This window comes from Falco cherrug, chromosome 8 (genome assembly GCF_023634085.1).
Source record: "Falco cherrug isolate bFalChe1 chromosome 8, bFalChe1.pri, whole genome shotgun sequence".
Taxonomy (NCBI): Eukaryota; Metazoa; Chordata; class Aves; order Falconiformes; family Falconidae; genus Falco; species Falco cherrug.
The window spans coordinates 59168723-59190279 of NC_073704.1; the positions used below are offsets into that span (position 1 = coordinate 59168723).

Below are 21557 nucleotides of genomic sequence, written 5' to 3' on the forward strand. Positions count from 1 at the left end.
CTACATGCCTTTAGCAGAGCCCATAGGTCCACTCTGTTCCGAGACACAGGTCTGCAAGCCTGCTGCTTTCCTTGGGAATGGCACAGGTCTCTCCAAGGGCAGAATTAGACCCACCACTTGCATCTCAATGAAATAAATAGACTGTGCGCCAATGGTGTTACCTTACATGCGTATGTGACCAGGTGCATCACAAATGGATAAACCACAAAACCTTCCAAAAGAGAACAGATGAATAAGCTCAGGTTAAACACCAGGCTTATCTGAGGGCCTTCCCAAGCTGCTGGGGAAGTCACCAAGGAGACTGTGTCTCAAAAGAACAGCAGTGCAGCTATTTGTTCAGAAATTTAGAAAATATTGTTAACTCACAGTCCTGCAGTACTTGCTTTCTTTCCATAAGTAATTTTCAGAGTTTGCCTTTCAACATCCAAGGCAGCCATTACATTCATTGTGTTACATCTCTGAAGAGGCCAAAATCCTTCAGACTATGATGTTACTTAAAGAGAGAGCAATTCATCAAGTCCTGTTTTAGAGTATTTCATGGGATTAATATTAACAATGCCTGAGTATTTGTAGGATTTCCCATTTTAGTATGCCAGAATTAACTCCAAATTAGGTAGGAGTGACGAAATCCCGGCACAGCAGCCGTGCTGCTCCGGCCTCAACACCCTTTCAGCGTTAACTGGACCGATGAACATACCCCTTCTCTTTTTGACACGCACTGCCCTTCCCCCCGTTTCGGACACGCATTTAAACCATCGCCCGTCTCTTCCTGACGGCCAGCGCTCCTGATCCGGAGCCTGAAGCCGCTGCGGCGCCAGGGGAGCCCGCACGTGTGCCTGCATCGCAGCCCCTGCGGAACGGCGGGTGGCCGCAGCCAGCGCTCCGCAGGGACGCGGGTGACGGAGCACCTCGCCCCGCCACCGCCCCGGCCCGCCCGCGGTGACGTCATGCGGCGGGTCCCGTCCCGGTAGCCCCGCCCCCCGTGGGCGCGGCTCTCATTGCCAGCCCCGCCTCTCGCCCTCGTGGCGTGGGGCGGGGCGGGCCGCGCCTGCGCAGTGTGAGGAGCGCCGGGCTGCAGTCGAGGCGCCGGGTGCGGAGCCGGCGGCGTGTCGCGGCGCGGCTGCGGGAAGGCGTGGGGGCCCCGCCGCCCCCGGGGCGAGCTGAGCATGGAGCGACGGCTACCGGCGGCGGCCGCCGGCCTGGGCAGTGGGGTGCGTTGCCCGCCGCACTAAGGCGGTGACGAGCTCCGCGGCGAAGCGAGGCGGTGCGGCGAGCAGAGGCGAGGCGAGCCCCGCGGCCGCGTGTGAGCGCGACTGAGGCGGCAGCGGCGGCTCCTCCCGGCGGCCTCCTCGGGGTTGGCGCGGGGCTGTGCGGGGAGGGGGCCGCGGCGCCGCCCCCGCCTGCTCCCCTCTCCTCGCCGGCGCGGGCAGAAGGCGGCCGGCCGGGGCTCCCCCGCGGCGGCGGGCGGGCGGCATGGTCGCGGAGCCCTGAGGGGCCGGCGCAGCGGGGCTCGCCCCGAGCAGCTTCCCCCGGGGGCCGCGGTCGACGGATCGGACTCGGCTGGGACCTGCCATGACTCCCCTGGCTCCTCCCATGGCATGAGCCCGTGCTCTCCTCCCCCCTCCGCCTTGCTTTTGGCCTTTCTCCGCTCCGGGGCTGTCAGATGGGATAAAATACACCCGGGCGTGCGGGGCTCGGTGCTGCCTCGAGGGAGCGGGGGGAGCGGCGGAGGCAAGCGGTGACGGCCGTCGGCTCGCCCGGAGTCGAAGATGAGCTGGCGGTGGGCTCGCCGACACCGGAACGGCGGCTCCCCCGTCCTGCTGCTGCTGCTGCTGCTCTGGCACTGCTGGGTCCGGCCGGCCGGCGCTGACAACGCCAGCCAGGCATACTACACCGCCCTCATCAACGTGACGGTGCTGAGCCCCGAGCGGGGCGGCCCCACGCTGCTGAGGATCGACCGCGGCCGCTACGGGCAGGATTCCCCCAAGGTGGAGGTCAAGGGCCTGCTGGTGGCTCCCGTCCCCATCAACGGAGGTAACGCTTCCCTCGCAGCCGTCGGTCGCTCGCTGTCGGGTTGCCCCCCTTACCGGGTGGGTGGCCTTTGTCTGGGCTCGGCGGACTTTCCTAGAGAGCTCTGACAAAAGAGGGGGAAGAACTTGCCCGGAGGAAAATAAAAAATAATACAAACCCGTGATCTGAGAGTGCTGGCATGAATAATGCTTCTGCAAAGCATAATGTGTTTTCCAGCATGGATCCCAGTACGCTAGTCATATTGAGTGATGAAGGTGTTATTTCTAAACTAATTACAGATAGTCGGTAGCAATAGTTAACAGCATTTGGTTACAGCGTCGCCATGAATCTCAGAGCAGCTGCATCGCTATCACTGTGATGGATCCACATCTGGATGGCCTCTGCAGCTGCATGAAGTCACAATTGTGCAGTGTATGTTTCTTAAAAATGCTGTTTAAGCTGTCTGTCAAGACTTGGAAGGGCCGAAGCCGTCAAGTTGTTACTGTCATGGCTGGTCCAGAATGCGCTTGTTTGTGGTACTGAAGGCTGTGCAGGGCTTCCAAATAAGTTTTCTGTTAATTAAGTGAAGCTACTGTCCATCAATTGTTTTTCTGACGAATGTTGGGGTTTATAGAGAACGCTAATCTAAACAAGAGTATTGTCTTGAATTTTTTGCCTGAAACGAAAGCACTTGTTTCAGTCGTAATGATGTGGTTTTAGCAGTATCTTACTTCAAAACCCCTTCTTGATGTTATCTAAATAGCCATCTTTAAGAAATGGACTAATTGATGGATCATAGTGGTCCCAACCTGTCTCCTGGACAGTAAACCTCTGAATAATGCATGAAGTGAAATAATGTAGTCAGTTAAAACTAGACTCTAAGTGGTGAATATTAAGAGTTTTTTAAAAGAATTGTTAACACATAGCTACTGTATTATTAAACGCTTTTGAGAATTTAACAAATCTGAAGATCAGGAAAATACTTTGATACTCCTTCAGAAGAAAATGCACCCTGCCAGGCAGCCTGCTATAAGCATCTAGTATGTATGAAGCAGACCGTGCATCAGCATGCGTCTGCCAGTTTCATTGAACTTTGGTTTCATTCACTTTACAAAGCGTTAAACTAAGAATATATTAATACAGTATATTTTTAGGTGGAAGGGTGAGGAAGCGGAAATCGTTGAGCAAGTCTACTGTAAAATGATTTTCATTTTTACTTCAAATCCCACCTTCTCTATGCTCCGTGTCAGCTATCATCAAACACGCTCAGGCTTTCTTTCTTCTGCTTCCTGGTATTCCTCACTTGAAACACACACCCCCCAACTGCAGTATGAAAGGAGGCTGTCCTTGCAAGTGTTAGGCACATAAACACTGTTAATGCAAGTAGTATTTTTAGGGTTTTTAAAACTGCTACCTACTATATGCAAGCTATCAAAACACTTTATTTTTCTAGTAGGTGTATTACTTATCAAGAAAAACTTTCGATATTAATTAGTTTTTAACCAGCTTCTGTAACTTTTTCAGCTTTCTTCTGACATGGTCTTCACTAAAGAGGGAAAGGTTGAGGGAGTCAGACAGCATTTTCACTGAAAGCTAATAATGAGAAACAAGCTAAATAAAATTCTGGGCAGTCCATAAACAGCTTTTTTATGTCTTACTGCTAAGTCTTATGATGAAGAACTTCAGTGGGAAAGCACAGCAGGAACCACGAAATGGCAGACCTCGATTTCTTCAGTTTTGACATTCTGCAGTCATTAAAACTTCGCTATCAGTTGTTTCAGTTTTGTCTCTCTGTCAACAGAAGGCTGTCAAAGTAAACAGTGCAGCAGTTGTTTTCCTTTTAAGTTCTTCTGAATTGCTCTGTGTAGGTTGTTATATAATATACAATTTATTTGAATTTTTGATGAGGCGTGCTTAGTGTTGCTTGAAAATACTTCATGTAGTAGGAAAGACTGGAGTATTTATGTTTTTAGTTAAGATGTTCTTGAACGCTTAAGGGTCTTACGTTTATGATGTTCTGCTTTTTTAGATCTAGATTTGATAACAGATGATGCTGTCTTGCTGAAAGCAGTTGCTCTGCCTTTTTATCAGCCTGTTACTACTGCTGTAGAACTTGTTTGCAAATTTTTTTCTAATACCTCTTAATGTGAATAGCTGGCACCAGCCCCTGCTGTTAGAGCAGTAAATGCTCTACCCCAGCTTTCCTGTGTCCTAAGAAGAAAAGGACTCTACAACTGTTAACAACTACGTTTGAAGACACCTTGATTTTGAAACTGCTTTGCTGTCAAGTATTCTCCCATTTATGGTCTATCCCTTGAAATTTCCACAGATGCGAGTGATCTGTTAGCACCTTGATGGCATAAACTGTTCTCAAGCTCAAATGTCCTTAATGTCACATCTTTGCATGCTGTGTTAATATCCTTTATTCATTGCCTGCAGGGAAAGAAATGAATTTACTAATTCAAGATTTAGGGCCAACAGTCTGCTGCTGAACATACACCACTTGTAATAGCTTAGTCTGTGGTTTTAAGTAGTGTGCTCTGTGGTGTATTTTGTTAACTTGGGTTCTTGAATATGCCAGATACTTTATATACTACTTTTTGAAGTTGCCAGTGCCATGTGATTACCCATCCTTTAAATCTCAGTGCAGAATGATAAATTCAATCACTCCTCCCATTTCTTTAGCAGAATTTCTTTAATCAGATGCAACCTTGTCATGTTAATATATGTATTAAAACTTTCCCTGTTCTTTTTATAGACCCTTGTATGAAGTTGATACTGGCTTTCAAAAGCAATGTTCCCCTGGAAGTAATAGGGCAGTAATTTTCGTGACCGCTTGTGAATGTGACTTGTGAAAGTGTAGCTCCAGCAAGCTGTTGGTCACAGTTGGCTGCTGGGTGTAAATACCGCACCTGTGTATGCGTTATCCTTCCAAGTGCAGTAAATGCGTGACAGCAGCAGAGTTTCTCTATTATTCTTCTGCTTCTAGCTCCTTTTCTTAGTTTCTCTAACTTGTTAATCTTTAGTCATGACTTAAACTTCTTTTTAGAAGAGCGTTTTAAACAGCTTCTGCTTGCAGATGATGGAAAAATGCTGTTCTTGGTCTGCATGGAAGGATAATAGTGAAATGCATCTTCACAGCTTGATGCAGCTTTTCTGATAGTTCAGGTTTATCTCTTCTGTGAGGTTACTGAGCACTCCTTTTTCAGTCCTTTACTGTGTTATTTGGGATTTTGTGGCACCAGCTGTTTCAGCCCAAACTTCTCACAGTAGTTGCCTAGGTACTTGTGGCAGTGTCTGTACCTGCACCCTCTAAGCATTCAGTCCTGTGCTGCTCTATAGTGACTTCTGCTTTTAAGCATCTTTGATATTAGGTGCCTGATGCTAGTTGCGGTCCTGACCTTTTGGTGTCAAGCATATTCCTCTTGCTACAACAAACCAAGCTAGAAGCCACTGAAAACTTGTTTTAATGGTTCTTGGTAGAAACTGCAGCACTTTGTGGCTTGGTTCCCTCAGAAGAGTTCTCCATGGTGAACAGGACTCTTCTGTAACTGTTGAGTCTGGGTTATTGCATATTGTTCTAGGTTTGGATACACAGCTGAGGACTGGGAATGTCAGTCGTGGTGCTCTCAAAGTCCCCTTGCAGATGGTTGGATCTTGCCGGGAGGTGAAGTTTTGTGCACGTTGGCTGGCTTGGGTAGCAAGGAAGCAGACGGGGTGATTAGGGCTGGAGATGGGACTGACAGGAAGTAAAATAGCAGCAGATTCAAAGCCAAACTTGAAAACGTTGACTCACTGAGCCAGTAAGTCAGGAAGAGGGGGTGAGGAGGGATGGAAAGGAACTGGAGTCTAAAGGGTGTGTGGGAGGGTGATGGCTGTATGAAAGCTGCACTGGAGAAAGAACTTGTGGAAAGGGAAGGTCTCTGCTGAAGAAGTAGTAGGGTTGTGGCTGGGCAAGGAGACTGAAAATTTGAGGAAAAACATGTTAGAAAAAGGTGGAAGTGGGGAAGAAACAATATTGACTCAGTGTTAGGAATGGAGGTGTATCTTGTGCATGGTGCTGTAACTATAGCATTCTGTAGCATCTGACACTTCATGTTGTGTGAACAAGTTTTAGCTGCAGAAGGTTCAAAATGCCAGTTTCCTGGTAACTGCAGAGCTTGAGGTAACATTCAGACAGAATTTTGTATTCCTTTCTGGCCCAGAATCCGAAACAATAAGCTTCAGGAAGATGCAACAAGCACATATATCAATAGAGTTGTAGAAGAAAAATCTTGTGCCATGCATCCATCCTTTACCATTGATCTCAGTATCCAGCTTAATTTATAGTCATAAATTGATTTAAAAAGTGGAGATTATATATTGGAGTTCATAGCCATAATTGCAGTATACTTACTGAGCTAACGAGATTAAATCTGAACTATTACAGGACTCTTCTAAGCTTCAGTGATTTTCTTTTGTTTAACTTATTCCCTGAAACAAGATTACCTCTTGTTCAAAGAGTTTCTTCTAGTGTTAAAGCCAGCTTTAGTCAAAGTAATTACCTGAAAGAGCTCTTGAAAATAAAATGTGGCTGTATATAACTCATTGACACAACTTCTAAGAAGTGGAAATTATAACTGGCTTGGGTGAGCGCTATATTGATAACAACAGAAATAGTAATGCTTTGAAAGAAAAGATATATATTACAGATATTAAACCCTAGTGGGATAGCAAATAACTAGTATCCTTCCTTGAAATAAGAATCAGTCAGTGCTGCTGCGTTGCTTCTGTAAATCTCCCAGCTGAATTACTTTTCTGGAAATTTTATCACAGGATTATAATTAATGTGTTGCACAAGGCTGGCTGCTTTGCTGGTCAGGTGTGCTGGGCAGTGCCTGCTGGAGGGAGGGAGTGCTTTGGGGCACCAGCTGCATGAAACTGCATCTTCATGAGTGTTGTTTCTTTCCCAATGAGTCTCTTGATCTGCTGTGTCTCAAAATATTGGTAGTGTCTCTCTACCTATTGTATTACAGTGACTGAAGGTCAGACTTTAAAATGATTTCTGTATGTGTAGCTGAGACAGACCAGCTCTGGCAACTGGGACTAGCCTCAGAGAGCAGGGTGTTAGCTAAGATGCAATCAATAGCAAGATATCTGACCTCTTTTTTGAAGAAGGAAAAAAAAAAAAAGAAGAAAAAAAAGGAAAACCAAGTGGAATAAAATAGTTAATGCCCAAGGTGTGGGATCATAGCACCGGCCTTTTTCTGTGAAAAGGGGACAAAGTCTGATAGCAGTCAATGCAGCAACCTTGGCTGAAGTGGCATGTCACAACTGCATTCTAAGCAATCCAAGAGCAACGTAAACTCATGGTATTTGAGACAAAGCCAACCCAGTCGCAGTTTAGAAGTAGGAGACAGTCTGCATTCAGGCAGGTGTGTACTCACTTTTGACAAAGCCTGTGACAGTGACCTGTTGATTTCATTTTGGCTCCCACAATGTGGCTTGCTTTCTTGTAGAGGGAAGGCTAAAGGACCTGGTCAGGTGTTCGGAAAAGATGAGGAGGAAGGTACTGTTGCTGTCCTAGTGTGAGCTTGCCAGTACTTCAGTAGTTGAGGAAGCCTGGTTGGATCTGTTGCATTATTAACTATTTCTTTCACATGATTCCCTAAAATGCTGTCATAAAGATTAGTCCTTGAGCAGGAAGGGCTCTTGAATTTAAAAGAAAAAAATACTTAAGGGGAAAGTTATATGCAAGGTGTGAGCAGTCCTGTGTGTTCTGCAAGAGGGAACTGAAGCTCTGTAAAAGTTGGAAATAAACGTGCAGCCTAATGGTAGATAGGTAAATCACAGCTGATCCTTCTGTAAAGAGGCTCTTCTGTGGCATTGGGGCTTACAGGAGGAAGGGAAATATTTACAAAAACATTGTACATAGCTCTTTAGCCCAGCAGGTTGCCACTTCTAACAGAAAATTGTTTCTTTGCCAGCACATTCATGGTACATAGGTAGACATGGAGAAAGGAAAGGCAGAGTAAATAACTTGTATTTAAGATAAGCCAGAGGAGTAGCACGCCTGTAGGGAAGCATGCTTAGATGGCTTTCTGTATGCTTACATCTTCTGAAATTATGAAATTAAATGAGTGAATTCTGATTGTATCTTTTTATGTACAAGTGATTTGTTTTAGAATAACTTTAACGTGAAGTTGCTTTTCATTCTGGCACAGACATCAGTTTTGGGCCGTTCATGAGAAAGACACTGAGGGTCTGGAGCATGTCCAGGGGCAGGCAACGGAGCTGGTGAAGGTTCTGGAGCACAAGTCTCATGAGGAGTGGCTGGGGGAGCTGGGGGTGCTCAGCCTGGAGAAAAGGGGGCTCAGGGGGGACCTTCTCGTTCCCCACAGCTGCCTGACAGGGGGGTGTAGTGAGGTGAGGGTCGGTCTCTTTTCCTAAGTAGCACAAGTGACAGGACAAGAGGAAACGGCCTCAAGTTGTGCCGGGGGAGGTTTAGATCGGATAGTAGGAAAACTTTCTTCATCAAAAGGGTTGTCAAGCGTTGGAACAGGCTGCCCAGGGAGGTGGTGGAGTCACATCTCTGGAGGTATTTAAAAGATGCTTAGATGTAGCATTTGGGGACATGGTTTAGTGGTGGGCTTGGCAGCGTTGGGTTAACGGTTGGACTCGATGACCTTAAAGGTCTTTTCCAACCTAAACAAATCTATGATTCTATGATCATCCAGGTAATACTTTCAAGTCCTAGTCTTTTAGATCTTGATTGGACTTTGGACAACAGAGCATAGATGGCATGATAGTGGAGAACTATCAGGGATGATTCTTCTAACACTGCACTTACCTGTGTCCCTTATGGTGCCAACTGATGCGCCTGGCACGTTAGGTGCATAGCAGATGTTTTATTTTGGCTAGCTTGCTATGCTAGAAGAGTGACTGTGATTATAAGACTTTCACTCTTTTCAGAGTGTATTAAGCCTATTGAAAAGGCAAACAGAAAAACTCACTTTCCACTATTGTTCCTGAATTTTATTTAGTTTAAAGTGGAAAAGATTATGTAACATTTGTGTGGTGTAATAGGATGCTAATGTAAAGAGAAGTGGGTTGTGACATTAAATCTCAGGTGACTTCCAGTTCCTCAGTTCAGGTTTATCTAAAACAACCAGATTTTCCTTAATGTTTTTGCAATGCTTAAATAGTGCTAAAATAATATTGTCAGCTGTTGAATTTTCATCAGTGCACACTGAATCCACCTTGTCAGGAATAGCGTGTGGTATGCGTCTGAGTGGTGTTTGTTGGTCTATATCTGGAAAGCTTTTATCTCTTAATATCTTGTTTCCTAATCCTGTTGCTCTATCCAGTAACGTTTCATAGCTCTGTCCACAGCTAAGAGGGACTTTGATCTCTATCGTGGTAGAAAATTTTGTAGTACTTTTCCCACAGATGCAGTTTCACTTATCTCTTACTACTTTCTCTGTTGGTTTTTAAGCTAAAAATTTCAAGCTGTACAAATTTAAAGGTGCCTACATACATTTTTGTAAAACTGAACTGTGTAACAGACTTCTCAGAATGCTGCCTCCCTTTTCAAGGTGTCTTTTTCCTTTTATTGGTTTTATGATTTTTGATTCTAATAGTCCGTTACCTTATTTTTGTGGCCATTTTTGTTTTCACTTAGTAGTTTTGAGCAAGAGTGTACTGAAACAAACTGTATGTAATCCATAGGATTACTGCTCTTCATCCACGCCACATGTTTCAAGGAAATTTATGTTGGCCATAGTGTCTACTTTCAGAGTTATTTTTAGCAGTTTGAGGAGGTTCTGTGAAATTGTGGCCATTTATTGAATGGTGTTTTCCAAAGGATATATGATCTCACTGGAGAAGGATGGGTTTTCTAGTTTTCAAGGCTTGAGAAACTTCCTATCACAGTCTGCTGGTGCTTTTCCCCTCCTGCATTTTTAAGTGGAAATGTTCTGAACAAGGGGGAAGTGTACATTAAACTGCTTTTGTCTTAACAGAGGACGTCAGGTTTGGTTGCACACGTGCAGTCTTACGGTTCTATCACATCTTCAAAAAGGATTGTAATTCCTTTAAAAATGTACTGTTCTCTTAAATTTAAGACTACAAAGGCAAGCTACAAAAGCACAGTCGATACAAAAGTGCACTCATATGATCATTGCTGTTCATGATGCCTGTCACCAGTGCTCCAAAACAATGTGTGTGGATCAGCGCTAGCTAGCAATTTCCAAAGGGATTCCAGTAATAATGTCAGGGTAACGGAGGAAAATATAAAATTCAGCTTCAGGCATCTATATTAGATTTTCCCTAATCCCTGTATAAAACAAAAGCACAAATACAAAAATACTGCAAATAGCCCTCCATGTCTGAAATGTCTAATAAGCCTTGAAAAACAATTGTGAAAAGGATGTGCTTGTATCTGGCTCCCCACCCTCCTTCCAGGGGAACAGGGAGAGGCACTTCTTGTCCAAATTAAGAGATGCAACGACTTCCTGCACGACTACCACAATATAGATTCATCTGCGCTAGTTTTCTTTACGCAAGCAAAAGATTTTTTTTTTTCTCAGTTCAGAAAAGATCCTTTAGCTGTTTGAATCTCCTTTGTTATAGGTTTTAACCTGAGCTATGTTAAGCTGAGAATGCTTAAGAAAGATCTTCTGTTTTGTTTCCAGCTAATATGTTAAACTGGATGGTTTTTGTGGTAGATCTTTTGCTGAAATCTCATAGTCTGTGCTGAAGAACTTAACTACTTTAAAAGAAAAAAAAATCATGGGGCACTTCATTTGAATTGCTGTAATGTTTTCAGAGCTATTATGCAAATAAATTGTTTATGTCTTGAAAAATCATTGTTTATCCCAACCATTTTCTGTAGCCAAAGATTCTTATACTCTTGGCATTTGAAAGGGTAAATATATTTATATTCTAAAGTTGCTGTTGGCTCTAAATTCTAAAATCCTTTAATGGTATGACCAGTGTATCAGCCTGAAATGTGTTTCCAGTTGTGTAAACAGAAATGTCTTTCATCAGTTTCAGCTGCTGTACCGTGAAGTTATCTTCTGTGTTGTATTTTGTGCCTTTTGTACGTAGCTCTGTGTGGGTTTGGGTTGTTCTAGGATACATTACAGCATCAGGAAGGACAAAAGAGCTTTGCATGCTGTTGAATTCATACATCTGGCATTTGCCGTTTCTGTTACTCTTCCTTTATACCATCAACACCTGTTTTGCTGACAACTTCAGTGTATCGTGTTTGCAAAACAGTTTGTTTCTCTGAATTTGTATGCACTTCCTTCTAGACAAATGTGCATACGTAAAAGGCTGATGTTGGCTGCTGGGGATTTATAAGATCAGCTTTTAGTATTGTCCATTTTTACAGTGGCCTGCACATGGCAGATAACTCTGAAATCTTGCTTTCACAACCTCTTTTGTTTAGTTAATGTCCCACTGCAGTGACGTTTATGACTGGATTAGAAAGAAAAAAAGAAGTTACACTCTCCAGTATGGCTGATATACAGCTGTTTTGTAAATGCCAAATAGCATATGAACCATATTCTAATGTTTTTCAACCTCTAGGCAGGTATTGATTCAAATGTGAATTAATTGTTCTAGCCGCACTAGAGTTAAAAATAGCTTGTGTTAGTGAGCCTAATTCTCAGGCATATAGTCACAGCTTTCAATGTGTGAAACTTGGGGGTTTTACGGACTTTGTTTCATAACAATGCAGTTATCGTCAGGCTTTATTAACAGGAGGATAGTGGTTTCCTAGCGCGTAACAGTTGAGTAATTCAGCAAAACTTGGAGTGAGTGTTTTCTTTTTAACCTGTTTGAACAAATTGCCATCTGTGTAAATGTATTTCCCATTTCAGTTGCAGATCGTCTGGGCTGTGACCCTCGAACGCGCTTCCAAGTTCCACCAAACACCAAGCAGTGGATCGCTTTACTACAGCGAGGAAACTGTACATTTAGAGAGAAAATACTGCGAGCAGCTTCACATAATGCCACAGCTGTGGTCATTTACAACAATATATCCAGTGAAGAACCTGTCACGATGACTCATCAAGGTAAATGAAATGTCATCTCTTTCACTATAATTATTTTTTGCCCAAGTACTCTTTTGCCATATAAATATTGCCAAAGAGCTCTTGGCAGTGCACAGATGCTATTTGAAATAGCCTCTTCTCTGATGATGTTTATATGTATGCAATATTGCAAAATGAGCCAATAATTCGGAGAAGTTGTTTTCCTTTAGCATACGTTTTATCCAATGAGGAACACTTTCCTTTGCAGTGGGGATATGGGTGTTTTGGAGTGAGGAAACACCTGTAAGACCTTAGGAGCAATCAGTTTCAAACCTTTCTGAAGAAGAAAAGCTAACATATAATGGAAGGTCTAGAATTTTGCAAAGCATCTGTACCTGAAAAATCTTTATAGTAGCATGTCTTCAACTGGCTGTTATAGTGGGGGCTTTCCAATGTTAAGTTACATCAGGATCTGAGCTTGCATGTTTGAGTGCCATACAGAAATCAACAAGAGTTAGTGATACAGAGAGCAGTTGCCTCTCTAAGTTGTCTAACATTAGACTATTGCTGTTCTAGAATAATGCTGAAAATCTGGATTTCTATGCATTTCTACTTTTTTAGGGCTATTGCTGTAAAATTTCACTGTTACTAGTGAGTTACTTTTAACTAGTGGGAGCCTCATACGTAAACATTTTCCTTGGTTGAAAAGGGTTTTCACAACTCTAACTACATTTTTCATTTTCCAAGAAGGTTTTCTCCGTTTATTTATTTCTCCGGAGTTATTTAGCTTAATCAGAAAAGGCAGATTTTTATATTTGAGGGCTGTACTGCCAGCTGATTATTTTTCTAGAACGTTTTCAGGTTTTTTTTTTAAGTATATGGGGTTGCTTGGAAACTGGAATTTCCTAATTATTGCTCTGCATATTGTCACACAATTCAATTGGAATTGAATTCTTTTTCTAAAGAAGTGCCACGGTTGCTGCTTTCCCTTTGATAAGGGAAATGTCTTGTGGCTTCTTGTGGAGTTTGACCTTCCCAATTCGTTATACTACAGGAATTTTCCAGGGAGATTTTGACCTCTGTATAGCAATTCAAAGCCTGTTGACAGTCCATTTTAGTCTTGGGTACCTTCCTTAGACACTTTTGCAAGTAATCTGCAGGCAGAAAGTCCCCTATTCTAGTGAAACACTGTCACCTTCCTCTTGTGTTTTTTTGCCACTTCTCTCTTTGCTGATGTAATACCCTCCTAAACCTTCAGGTCCGGTCTCTCTTTGAAATACCTGTAAAACTGTAAAGTCTGCAGTCTCTGTTTAGCAATGATTTGTGACTTCTCCTGTGGCCTGGAATACCTTACTGTGGCATAAAAAGAGACTACTAATAAAAATACAGCACTACCATTGTTTGCTCTATTGCATGTTAAATCATATAATAGGTTTGATTATAACTTAATATCTCCTTTCTCGTAATGCTGTTAGATTTGGCAGGTGCTTTCGTAGCAGGGGGATGGTATCTGTCTTTTATTAGGAAATCCTTGTTCACTCAGTGTTTCAGCTCTGAAGACCGGTGGGTTGTCTTTGAAACTGTATCAGTAGGTCCAGTGGTTCTGGGTGGTTGAAATAATGCCTCAGGCTTTAAAACATGAGCGCTGCTGTGAGTAAAAGGGTGTCTTGTAAGCTAGCCAGGCAACTATTTGGATACTTGGTATTTGGAAAAAAGCTAATACTGTCTTCAGCATGTTGACTTCCAAATATTTACTCTTACTCATGGCAAGCATAAAAAATGTAATTACTGGCTGTGATGCATATTTTGAGTATTTAAAATACTTGGTTTTAGCTGAGTGTACTTAGTCCCTGGTATACCAGAATCTCCATCGCTGATTTGGGCTGTAGGCCCTATCTCAAAATTAATATTAAACTTGAAGTGTTCAAGCTATGCAGCAGGCTAAAAGTAATTATCTAGAACTGAAGTACCACCTTAATACCACACTGTAATGAAGAGGAATGTGGCTCCACAGCTTTTGTTTTGATTGCATTATGGTCATGTAAGGGATCTCCTTAGCAATCTGTGCTTTGCAGAGCTTCCTATAAATAAATTCCTGTTTGCTTGATGTAGGAACTGCAAGTGTGTGTAACAGAGACGCAGATTAGTCCTTTGGTGTTAGCCTCAGCACAGGGAGTGCTTGGAATCTAGTATTCCCCTCAGTGAGAACTATTCCAGTGGGATATAGATTCATGAACCTATGCTTACACGATGAGCCTATTCAAACAAAGGTCATGTATAAAGCAGTCTCGTGCACATTCAAGGCACTCTGGGGTCTTCTGTTTTCTGCCTTTTCAGCCATATCGCTCGCTGCTTGTATGCTTTTTAGATGGTGAACAATCACATCATCTACTAATTAGATGTTCTGGTGCACTACATCTCTTCTCTTTAATATTTTCTATCCCTGAAGGTTGGGAGGAGTTGACAGTGTGTATTTGATAGTTGTGCTGGAAGGTGAGACACTGAGTTGGTCTTCCATATTGTATCTAGTGCTGTGTAGTATTCCTCTTTTCTTTTAAAAATGCGTTCTTCACAAAACAATTTTGCAACTGTATTAGGATGACCAGGTTTATGGCTCTACATTTGCTTCCATAGAGAGGTGAAAATAGACCTTGTGTCATTTTATATCACCGTAACATAATTCTTATACTGCAGTGTACCAAGCCTTAGGAATATTTTGTCTTCCTGGTGAAGCAGAGAGGAAAGCAGCAACTGCTCATAATGCACACTGTGAACTTTCCTACTTCTTGAACTATTGTTTGCCGGAATTCCAATCACCCACTTAAGCAATGCATGTGCTAAAAATAAGTAAAATTATTATATAGAAATATGTATATTACCCACCTGCAGAGAGATGATTCCCTGTGAGAAGAGTTCAGTAAGCAGTTCACGCCTATGGGATTAATATTTTATCCAAGTTATTTTATGCTTGAACAGACACTTGAAAACTTTAATCTTATGGAAATTTGTTCGTACTTAACATATTACTTAGCAGAATATAAACTCCTTCTGTTGGCTAGGTAATAATTGTTACTCTTTAATCGGTCTATCATCACCATTTCAAATGAACAGTTTTTATTGCTAATATCAGAATTTGTTGCTTCTTGTGTGGTAGTTCACTGTCTCTGCCTCATCGACTTAAAGTTGAGTTTTGACATAGGTATTGACCTTAAGGAGTTAGTGAACTTTAAAAAAGATATATATTTCTGTTAATGTTATTTGTGACATTTTTCTCTTCTCTGTGTATATCCTTGTATGTATTACTGTGTGCATGTAAAATATGTTTATTTTATACATTCTCATAGATGTCCTCTATCAACCTAAGCGAAGGACATCTTTCCCAGCATAGCTTATGTTGGACTATGATATCACTGGCAGGAAGGCAGTTTTATGAGTGGTTTTGCTTGCTACTTCTGTTAAAGCAGAAAAAATAATTGCCTAATGTAAAAAAGAGCCTATGTGGTAGAGGAAATATGTAGCAGCTGTCGTCTTTATAATCAATTATGAGAATAGGAAGGAAAGGCAGGTAAAATAGCATTTTAATTCTTTTTTTGTTTGTGTGTAGTGGAGGCAGTACTGTGAAGTACACTATCAAATTTAACTGTTTTGATCTTCTTTATTAAAATCTAGACTTCTATTTGGATTTATAGAAAAGAATATAAGCCAAAAAAGCCTCTAAAGTTAAAATTTCATACTTGGAATTTATGGAATAAATGTAGACAGAATAAGATAAATATAGAAGAGTGTGTGAAAAAGAAGTTGCTGGATTCAAGTAACTACTGTCCATCAGTGCTGAAGAAGCTTCCTGAAGTATTGAAACAACTTCCAATACCTTTTTCAGAGGTAAATCTTTTAGTTTTAGAACAAGCTGCAGATGTCTCCTCAGGTTCAATCTTCGTTGCACTTCTAAAGAAACGATGCGTTCGTTTCCTGCCAGAAGGTGTTTCTGTCCTGTGATGTGTGTCCTGTAAGGTGACGGTCTCCCGCTGTAGTACGACGAGAGCTCCCCAACGCTGGCTCCCAGAAACAGTTTTCCTTTCAAAGGGAGGATTCTCACAGCCCTGTATTCGCTTAAAAAGCACACTAGCACAGGAAGCAAGGTCTGTACTTGCTTTGAACTCTGATAAAACTGCATGTATTTTATGTGGCTTATTTTAGGTCACTGGGTCAGAGGCAGGAGGGACAGGAAGCAATTTGGAGTTGTTGCCATCTAATGGCTATTTGGTGTTCTTGCCCTGATTCGGAGTGGGTAGGCTGCAGAGATCCAGCTCTTGAAACGCTGCTCTCTGTGCCACGCTCGCTGCGTGCGGCACTTCTCTTCCTCTGCTGCTTGCCTTTCTCTCACGGATGTCTCTTTATGTAACTGTAAACAGAACTGATGTGTGAAAGCTATGGCAGGGTGCATTGCAGATTATTTAGCACAAGTGTGTGCTGACGAATACGGTCTATACCAAATCCGTTGCAAAACTTTCCCTGGATTACGGAGACCTACTTTTAATCCACAGCTCAAAACTAATCTTATTGTATGTTAGAGTATTCTAGTTATAATTTATTATTATTAATTTACCTTGGAATATTAGTGAAAAGGTAGGAGAGATGAGTCATTAAAGCTGAAGCTTGAAAAAAGGCAAATCAATAGTCTAACCACAGCTTAGGTATTTTTTTGTCATTTTAGATTGTTTTTTATATTTGCTAATTGAAAATGTGGGGAGCAAGTGTCAACAGCAGTATAGTTGATCCTATTTCCCACTGCATTTCTTGGAGATGCGTTCATCGGGAAGATCTGTCCCACAGTAGATGGGAGTGTCTGACAGTTAACAAGATGTGGAGCGGAGTGTGTTTGAAGCACAGATTCTGGACCATAAGGAAGCACTTGCCTCTTCAAGATAAGCCAGGGAAACCCCTTTCCAAAGCTAACATAGCCTCAGTGCCTTGCACAGTTCCTTACCAGCATGTCTGCGTGGTGTATGCCTCCTCCACAACTGAAATAACAGCAGTTAGACTCATTTTTCCTTAGCCAGCTGAAAGGGTAATTAGTTCTGTGACTGTGAAAAGGCCCACGGGACTGTTAGTGACTGTAAGTAATTACATTCTTTTTCTTATCCAAAGTCTGAGCTCCAGCAGCAGAGTAATTCCCAAAATCTATGGATTCAGTGGAATTAAATTTATGATATTAATCTGTGACTATGCTTTTCGTGATGCTCTAAAAATATTTTGTAGTGTCCTTGGGTAAGGTTTGCTTGCCACTGCTCTTTCATGCTTTGCTGAATTTGATTGGAATGACTGTCCAGATTGATGGATCTGTATGGAAGTTGTTTGTAGATAAAAGAAAATACATGAGCATGGCAGATGACCCTTCTAGGAAATCTCTGGGGGTTTTAGCTCCAGCTTCCACTAGTGGGAATATGAACTGCTATCCAGAAATAGCAAAATGGAAGTCACCTACTAGCAACTGGTCACACTACAGATTGCAAGATTATGGAGACCTTTAGTTATCAAAACCCAAGTGTGTCTTAAATTGATGAATAGACCAGTAAGGTCTACGTTACAGTAACACTATTGGTTAATCAAGAATGTGACACTGTAATCAGTGATTGGGTGTTAAATCGGATGTAGCCTAACAGGTTTTGGACATTGTTCAGACGTATGCATGGAGAAGGGTTGTTTTGAAATAAGCAGAATTACCTTCTGAAGATTCAAGACTTGCATATTTCAAAAATATGTGAAACTGACATGAGGAACCTTTTTTTCAGTAGTGTCATGTGTTAGGATTACACCATTTCCTTAGTCAAAGCTTAATGTGACCCTTCTGCTTTTTATTAATTTGCATTTGTTCAAGGTCTGAATATAAAATTTGGTCTACTTTGTTAGCATACTAATACCTTATCAGTAACAGTATTCGTTATATAGGATTGCAAATAGTTTACTCACCATAATACATAGTTAAATGCCTTGTAAAACTGTGAATGACAAAAAAATATATCTGTGCACAGATTGTGGAAAGGGGATGATAAAATGATAAATTCCTTTGTACCAAGTATTTTTATTCTTCCAGCATTATTTAAGTGGACTGTCTGTTTCCTTTTCAAAAAAATTGTTGTGCAAGTAGATGCAAAGAAGCATTGCTAAAAGAGAAAAAAGATGTGTGAGATGTCTCTGTAAAATCATTGCAACATCTGTCAGCTTTTCCCTTATCTAGGCTTGGTTTTCCCTAGTGTTAAGAACGCAAAAGGTCACATGCATTAACAAATATATATATAAATGTAATTTCCAGAAGATGAAAGTCCTTCTACAGAAACAGAATATGTGATATAAGTAGAATGATGAAGGCAGTCAAAAGTGGTGGTGGGGGAGGAATCCATAAACTCCTGAAGACGGTCTCCTTACCATTTTAAGTGAACTCTGCTGCAGTTCTGGCTCCAGAGATGTGTAACTTCTGCTGGGTGCTCCTGCCTTCTCAGCCCAGCCATGACTCTGTCTTCCTGGTGCCCGTCAGAAACACTGAGGTAGCACATTTTTGCTTTCAAAAGTCAAGATGGGGCAGAGATTCAGGAACTTGTGGGATGCTTAGAGAAGAGGTGGGTGCATCTTGTAGCTTAATAGAAGGATCTTAATTTTTCTACAGTGCTTAGTTTCATATGACTTGTAATAGAAGACAAAAAGGAGCTCTGAGGGTTAGATTGATGGAGAGGAAATCCTGTGTAGCGAAGTCAAGGTCTAACACCTGTCTTCTACATACCGATATTGTCTTGCATCTTTGCAAAAGGCTGTTGGTTTTCTTGAGTTGGGTACACTGTGTGTAGCAGAGGGTCAGCTGGACCTTGTCAAGTTTGAGGAAATCCAGGGGCATAGCTCCACCATCTCATGTGTATCAGTGCGATTTGGACTTGTGAATGAAGCAGGAGCATGTAGCTGTGACTACCTGTTTTGATCTTGCGCAGATTTCTCCGTAAGAAACATCTCCCTGAGTGCCAGAATAGAGCAGTTGGGTTATGAAATAATGTGTCAGCAGTTGTCATCTAAATATGGCCCAACAGTTCCTCAACTGATTTTGCTATTTAGCACTCCTTTTTAGGAACTCTTGGTCATAGTAGATTATAAAGCTGATTGAAAATATGGCAAGAATATTTTACTGAGGCATCATTTCTAGTGAAGGAGGACGGGCTTTGGAAAGGTAATTTCTGCTTAATAAGAAGATTATTTATCACATATGGACTTGGTGCACAACAAGAATCTGATTAGGCTTTAATATTTGTTTTGAAGTTAATTGTCACACCCATCTTTGGAAAGCTACTCTTGCTGTTTCTGATTTTCTAATCATATGCTGCAGTCATACGCCTGTTTTTCTTAAAGGAACAGAACTTTTGTGAACGTCCATCACATGTCTGTTAGCAGTATAGCAATGCATGGTACGTTGCAAAATACTAAAGGGTATTTAATCATATTTAGAGGGCATAGTGCAGTGCCCTTTCTTAGCCTGGCAGAGTAAAATCTGTTGAAGCTCTTTTTGCTGCAATCAAAGAATAGCTTTGAGTGTTCTTCAGACATAAATTGACTGTATTTTGGTTGCAATTCACAGAAGCGTGATCCTCACTGAACTTTGAATAATCTGCTGCTTTGTTCTCTTAGGCACACAGTCAGAATTCAAGTTTTAACCTCAGAAGATTATTTTTTTAGATTGTTTTACACAGGTTTATGCAGCAGAGACAGTTGTGACTTCTGCAAATATCTGCCCAATATTTTGGGGTAACAGTTCCATATGCTGCTGTCCTTCACAATTTTTCCCATGTTATTGTTGTAATACCTGTTCTAGTGTCTGACACTGCATAAAATAGGCATCCTAAAGTAAATGTTCATGTACAGACAAGAATTCAACATTTTCATGTTTCAAAGGCAACAGGAAGACAAACATTTTTAAATGCTGTCCAGTCTCATTTAAAAATTGATGTATATTCTTGGCATTTACTACTTGCCTTACTTAAAACCAAATAGCTGACAAATACTATGGTGTTTTTTTCTGTCTTCAGAAGTATTTGATTTGGGACATCTCAACGTATTTTACTCCTGAGGTTGCACTTGTGTGTTGACAGCTCGGATGTGCTCTTGTTTACATTTTGATTAGATCAAAATAAAAATATGTGCAGCTAGACCTGTTTTAATCACTCTGAAGATATGCCAAGGGTTGTTGTCTTGGTGTCTGCTTTTCCAAAAGCCTGGTTTAGAATGTAAGACTTTGTTCTTCACTATTACCTTAACTTCTCTGGTTTATATCAGAATAAAATTTTATCTGAAGAATTTGTGTGTTTTTCCTCAATGTTGTTAAGTACTATGGAACTTGTATTTAAAAGCTACATTCCCCAAAGCCCACCTTTTCTGGCAGTGCAGCTTTGCATACAGCTCAGCATGCCTTTTCCCTTGCCCTCACCTCATGGGTGCCATGGATTATATATTCCCTGTGGCTAAAGCCCTTACCTTGTAGGGGTAATTCTTGCTTTTGCCTCTTCTCCCTTGCAGCTCAGACATCTTCTGGTGTTTTCACAGAACTTGTGATCGCTGTCTCAAAAATTCACATGTAACTGTGGCACTTCATTTGTGCTTTCCTGTTTTCTCTGCTGATGTTTTGTGGGCTCCCAAATTCTGTTGCCGTGGTTTCACAGTTACTTAATGTTGTTCCAAGAAATCTGCCACTCACAGTAATAGGACTAATCCCTTTCCTGGGTACTGAATAGTGTGTGTTGCTATATTTTTATTTCTGATATAACATGTTCAGAAATGATAGCATAGTTGTGGGCGTTTAATAGAAGAATAGGGAAGTCTGGTTTGTGAAGATGGGCAGTTTTGTTTCAAAGTACATTTATCATTATGATCTTCCAATTGTTGCAGTCAAGCAATGGCATATCAATGTCTGAATTGTGCCCTGAATCCAACCTACAAATGCCTGTCTGCTCCATGCTTTATTAGGAAGGTGAAGATTTTGTTTGCTTTTTAAGTACTCTGAAATTTCCACCCAGCAGAATAGTTCAGATAAGAGTGTGTTAAGTTTAGGTTTTTCAGAGTGAAGTCATAAAAGGATTCAGTTGCAATTAAGTATTGTCTGCTATTTAGAGAGAATGATATTTTCACAGGTGTGAGATGAGTGCAGTCCATCTGCTTCATGCTGTGTCTGCAGCATCAGCAAGGCACTATGAAAGACTTAGGAAATTACAAGGACTTTAGCTGCAAATATCAGCCAACAGAAAAGTGCTAACCTTGGTAATGAATGTGTGACTTAATTCTCAGTTCTCTGCAGGCCTTGTTACATCAAGTCCAAACAGTTCAGTGCCTCTTACAGGTGGCTCGATGTTTGCCACGCTTGAGATGGGATCTAAGTTTTTGCTTGCCCCATCTGTGAGAAGGTGGATGAAGCATTGCAGCAGTAACAGCAGTTTGGTGCCAAGTTGCTTATGTGCCCAGGAGGAATTGTCTCACCTGTCCTTCTCCCTGAGTATTGAC

At 41.7% G+C, this 21557-nt stretch overlaps 1 protein-coding gene and 1 long non-coding RNA gene across 3 annotated transcripts in view; one reads left to right on the forward strand and one right to left on the reverse strand.

Annotated features, from left to right (window-relative positions):
- Window positions 1-1086: 1086 nt before the first annotated feature.
- Window positions 1087-21557, forward strand: part of RNF130 (ring finger protein 130) — a 43182-nt gene continuing 22711 nt past the window's right edge. The window contains exons 1-2 of one of the 2 annotated variants that reach the window (XM_055718119.1): window positions 1087-2034; window positions 11874-12068. In XM_055718119.1, the coding sequence (XP_055574094.1) occupies window positions 1770-2034; window positions 11874-12068 (460 nt within the window). In that variant the 5' untranslated portion in view covers window positions 1087-1769. The remainder of the gene's footprint in view (window positions 2035-11873; window positions 12069-21557) is intronic. The other variant, XM_005440613.4, reaches the window with a different exon arrangement.
- Window positions 14691-20984, reverse strand: LOC129736616 (uncharacterized). Its single transcript, XR_008733498.1, has 3 exons — window positions 20538-20984; window positions 17997-19029; window positions 14691-16428 (listed from the first exon to the last, which is right to left on the reverse strand). It is a non-coding gene; the product is annotated as an uncharacterized LOC129736616 (long non-coding RNA).